Here is a 5,139-nt window from a genome sequence, read left to right on the forward strand (position 1 = left end):
GCATTATTGCACCATTTGTTACCTTCAGCCTTTTCTATTAATCAGTGCGTGTTAATGTACCTTCTTATTGTTGTAGACAGAGTTTCTCACAATCTTCCTTCTGTAAAAAGCGGTTAGCATTTCCTCCACAGCCGCTGTAGATAAAAGGTCTACAGACGCCCACTTCAGAGTTAAAGTACCAGCGCAGAGTATAGCGGGAACAATTACCCTCTTCCATGGGCAAGATGCAGGAGTCTAAAAGCACACATTAAAAAATAATAAAATGGTTGAATGGTAAAGGATACACACCAATTCTTATTTTGCTCCACAGCAAACACTACAAAAGTTCTATCCTGAATTAATGCAAACTGAACAATATGGCGAAAGTCATCTCTGAAATGCACAAATGCATATTCAACTTTTAAACTTGTCATTATGGCATCTCTCTAAAGTTCAGAGCACCACGGAGATCTGTAGAAATGTCCAGCTATTTTCTGTGGCAGGACAGCTGCTTGCAATCTCATACTAAGAGCTGTCATACAGATGAGTCAGCGGGTTGACAGCATGCAGATGATACACAGAGAAACAACAGGAAGTGAGCACAGCAAAGAACAATAGTTTGCAGCAATTACAGAGTGCAAAATTATGATAATCCATCATCATAGAGTTTTGTTAGGGGTTTGAAGACGGGGACATCAACAAAAGTTTAATACATTCCTACAGACAGCATTTCTAAGCACTTTATTCCCAACAAAGACATGGAAAAGCAGTAAAATGTGGAGAATAAAATAAGCACCATCGACACTGTTATTTCCACAGTAATGGTATAGTCAGGCTCCCCAACATACTGCGTAAAGATGACTGAATGGAGCCTTTAATCTCCATAATGAATAAGAAGTGGTGGCTTACCTTTACCTTTCACCTCAAATTTTGTCCTTTCAGCTTTTAATGAATCAAAAGAGACGGTTTGACCTGCCAAAATATCCATATATTATACTATGTCTACGCAGAAAGCTACAGACAAACTTTTTCTACAGGAAAAAAATTGGCATACCCTGGCTTTTATTGACCGTGGTGTCATAGTCAGCAATCTCCACCACTGGAGCATCATCATCATAGGTCTCTATAGAGTAAATGTGCTCGTAGTCTGGATCGCTTGTGTTCATCACAACACGCAGTTTATGACCTGCAAAAAAACGTGCATGGATGCACAAACAAAGAATGTGAAGGCTATTGGAAATCAGCTTAGAATGCTGGGATATCGTAGTTTGAAAGCAATCGATGTACATGTGCAACTGGATAATGTTAAATACAAGCATGTATTTAACATATCCCACTTATGTTTAAGGCAGAAACATTGTTTCTGTTTAAAAGGGTAGTTTAAAGAGAAAAATTTTAATTCTGTCATCATTTACTCATCCTTGTCTCAAACCTGTATGGTTTACTTCCTTCCATAGAACATGATAATGAGATGTTTTGTAAATGTTGACACTGCTTTTTTTAACAACGCAGAGTGACTACCATTGTGAAAAAGAAGTACACTTTAGCATACTTAAAAAAAAAAAAAAAAGAGTACTTATTACAGAAATAATATACTTAAAAACAATATGCTTAAGTCTGAATTAAGTGCAATGTTCTTTGATACCTAATTGCCTGTGAAAGCCATTTAATGTCATTTCTATTAAAACTCTTTTATGTCATGTATTTAAATATATTGGTAATTACACATTTGCAATGGTGAAGATGCAATTTAGTACATTTAAAACATGAATGCAATACTGAATAACAAACTACAGTAAAAATTTATATGTGCTTTTGTATGTAAGCCAACACATCAAAAAGTGTAATTCTTTAAAGCACAACAAAAAATATGCTATGAATGCTATATGTATGCTACAAGTGCACATTCAATACAATTAAGCACACTTTTCATTTTCACAACGGCAAGAGATAGATAGGTTAGTTGCACTTGGCACATGAGTCATATGGGCTTTTGTGGTATGGAAAAAATCAGTGTGAACATTCTTCAAAACATCTTCTTTTGTGTTCCACGTATGAGTAAAAGTATGACAGAATTTTTATTTTTGGGTGAACTGTTTCTTTAAACTAGCCCTTTCAAAAAAAATAAATAAATAGAGGACAGAGTGACAAGAGTTTTCAGTTTAGAAGAGAGGAGGATAAACAGAGAATAAAGGATGAGCTGAGGATAGGACTCACCCTCCTCGTCCCCTCGGATTAGTGAGCGCTCTGGGGACGTGGAGGATCTTCGGTAAGCCTGCACTTGTACAGGTTTCTCAACTTCCTGAACACCTGAGAACACGCCCATAACGAATCACACAAACGTAAGATAGTAAAACCCATCAGTGAACATACTCACACAAGCATCCATGCGTGTAAAGATGTACCCAAAGTTCATGCACTACATCAACAATTTAGCATGCACAAAACCCAGAAATTCTCACGAACATACTCAACAACAAGGTTTATACAGACTGAGATCACACAAGCCTACTGTTAGTGTATTGTGCGCACATGAGTTGCTGATGCAATGATAGGAAAATGTCTACTGGCTATATAAGTCACAACTTACCTCCACAAGCTTAGGGAAAAAGAGAGAAAGAGAGACAATTTAATTGATACAAGAGAAATTAAAATCAACATCAATCAGCATACTTCTGAAAATGTATTCCCAAGTGAAAAAAATATATATAAAATGGAAAAAAAAGTAGGCAGAGGTTGATTTCATCCCATATTTCATTTATCGTGACTGTTCCGTATGACATTGAAGCCAGACCATAAATCAAGTTTAAAACAATGCCAAAATAATGGCAATTGGTTAATATTATTTTTCTTGCAGTGCAGCTTATAGCTCCAAAAATGAAAGTTGCTGTAGAGGATTTGTTTTGATTTACGAACTTTAATCATTGATGATGATGGAAAATTGTTGCAGATGGAGATAAATGACGATTATCCACTCACCACAATGCAGGTTCATCTCACTTCGAACATAAGACCGAATCTCATCCTCCTTTAAGAGCAAAGAGAGATGCAAGCAGTCTTTGTGTCATTGTTACTTATCTTGAGGATTCAACGAGACTCGAGTAGCAGAATAAAATATGCATGATGACATTACAATAAATCATGAATCATAAACGTCTATTTGTTCTGACCGTCATGCCTGGTTCTCCTCTGTCTCCTTTAGGTCCATCAGAGCCAATCTCACCGATACAAAAACACAAAGAGACACATTTAGTGATGACAGATGTACAGTATGGAGAAAAAATGCAGGGGACAAGTAGGTGTATAGAGTCACCTGTTCTCCTCTTTCTCCTGGGATCCCAGGTATGCCACGTGGGCCAACCATAGCAGGGCCTGAAGGACCTCTTTCTCCCTACAATAAATATTCAATATCTCACATATGATGAACTAACCATGGCTTCTTGTGCATATGAATCAGTGTTTCCTGAAGTGCTATTCAGGAGCAGCACTGCACTGCTGCTCTAAATCAATTATCTAAATCAATACAAAGCATATCACAACAACAACAAAAAAATAATAAAAATGAAAAAAGAATGAAAAAATAAATATATAGATAAATAGATAAAATAAATAGAATTGTACTGTATGTGATGAGAGAAAGACTGTAATGAATCTGTCAAACTAACTGACAAATCAGTCTGAAAAGAGTAAATGGTCTGAATCATGGACTAAATTGGTACGACAACTCACATCCTCACTGAATCGGCTCTAATTACTCAATTGTTCGCTGAACCACCGGTTATGACAAAATGAGCCCAGGGGCCGGTTGCATAAAAGGTTTAGACTAGTCTTAAAAGTTAGTCAGCTAATTTTTTCTTTAAGGCAGGTCATATTTTTTTTTTATTTACTTAAATAAAAATGTAGATTAGTCTAAGTTGAATCCAAAAAATAAGACTGATTACCCTTTGGTTAACTGCTAGTTGGTCAGACTAGTACTTAAGACACTGTCTTAACATAGAGGCTAAGTTTATGCAACTGGGCCCAGGATTTGTATCTGTCATTCCTAAGACAAATTGATGCTCTCCTGGCAGCAAAAGAATGCTCTACACCATAGTAATAAATTACTGTGGTCTAAAATAAGTTGTTTCAGTTTCATTGACCAACCCCTGTAGACTGTAGACGCCCTTGGCACCAACAAAATATGAAGCTTATGGGAAATGTAGAAGTATCTATCAAAAGCAAATATATCACTGATGCAATAACAAATAAATTGACACAAGCAACAAGTTTAATTTCTAAGGATGCATGATATATCTGTAACCATACCGGTATTGCACATGATTAGCATCTGAGAAAGACCAAAAATCAGTTTAACCCTTTTTTTTTTTTTTTTTACAGATATTCATAATTTTCTTATTCTTTTAAGTCATATTTTTCTAATTAATCAGTTACTGGTTCTTTCAAAAATGTCAAATTCTATGAATAAATAACATCATTTTGTGGGTCTCAACAACATGACATCACTGTGCATTCAACAAGATGTAACAGCGTTTCAGGGATATTTGAATTAGCAATTTTGAAAAAAAATTGAGAAACAAATATTACAAAACAAATTTGCATCACTAGCATGCAGTCTTTTTTTCATCATCAATCAAACTCACTATGTATTTGCAGACATTGCAAAACATACATTTCTGTCTGGATTTCTGGATATTCTGTAGCCATAGACATTTTCTCTTTTAGCAAGAGTACACTAATTAAGTCAGTAATCCCACTCATAATTTTACAAAACTAACAAACTAAAAGATAGTTTTAAATGATTAGCTACAGTTTTTAAGTGATTAAAACAGACGGATTTAGGAGTTACCATCACGAATGGGCAGATCTGTGTGTCAACACACACTGGGTCACTATCTGCTCTCTACAGAGCACAGAAATTCAGCCGGCTGCCAAAATCACCAGCTGCCACCTTCTCTAACAGACACACAATAACTTGATTCACAACCATCCACTTAATAATGCCTGAATAGTCTCCAAGGGTTACTATTCATTACAGAAGCACTGTGTACACTGACGCAAAATAAAAACATGGTAATTGCTTCGTTAAATTGCTATAAAAGTTACATAAATGTCGATGTTTAACATAAAACATCGGACTTGGCTATAATGCCCAACAAACAA

The 5,139-nt window shown here is 35.7% G+C and overlaps 1 protein-coding gene and 1 long non-coding RNA gene across 2 annotated transcripts; both read right to left on the reverse strand.

Moving 5' to 3' along the window:
- Nucleotides 1-41: 41 nt before the first annotated feature.
- Nucleotides 42-2,253, reverse strand: LOC107748419 (PI-actitoxin-Afv2b-like). The gene is made up of 3 exons (XM_016563198.1): nucleotides 2,197-2,253; nucleotides 1,034-1,165; nucleotides 42-234 (listed from the first exon to the last, which is right to left on the reverse strand). Exons 2-3 carry the CDS (start codon nucleotides 1,143-1,145, stop codon nucleotides 65-67), a joined length of 282 nt encoding a protein of 93 aa, XP_016418684.1. The 5' UTR covers nucleotides 1,146-1,165; nucleotides 2,197-2,253; the 3' UTR covers nucleotides 42-64.
- LOC107748420 (uncharacterized) lies at nucleotides 2,254-3,203 on the reverse strand. Its single transcript, XR_001640927.1, has 4 exons — nucleotides 3,150-3,203; nucleotides 2,959-3,007; nucleotides 2,570-2,578; nucleotides 2,254-2,289 (listed from the first exon to the last, which is right to left on the reverse strand). It is a non-coding gene; the product is annotated as an uncharacterized LOC107748420 (long non-coding RNA).
- Nucleotides 3,204-5,139: the final 1,936 nt, after the last annotated feature.

This window comes from Sinocyclocheilus rhinocerous, unplaced genomic scaffold, assembly GCF_001515625.1.
Source record: "Sinocyclocheilus rhinocerous isolate Xijiao unplaced genomic scaffold, SAMN03320098_v1.1 scaffold890, whole genome shotgun sequence".
Classification (NCBI taxonomy): domain Eukaryota; kingdom Metazoa; phylum Chordata; class Actinopteri; order Cypriniformes; family Cyprinidae; genus Sinocyclocheilus; species Sinocyclocheilus rhinocerous.

Coding starts and splice junctions, on each gene's coding strand:
- LOC107748419 (XM_016563198.1), bottom strand. CDS start 1,145: ATGAACACAAGCGATCCAGACTACGAGCACATTTACTCTATAGAGACC. Junction 235..1,033: donor CACGGTCAATAAAAGCCAGG/GTATGCCAATTT, acceptor GTGTGCTTTTAG/ACTCCTGCATCTTGCCCATG.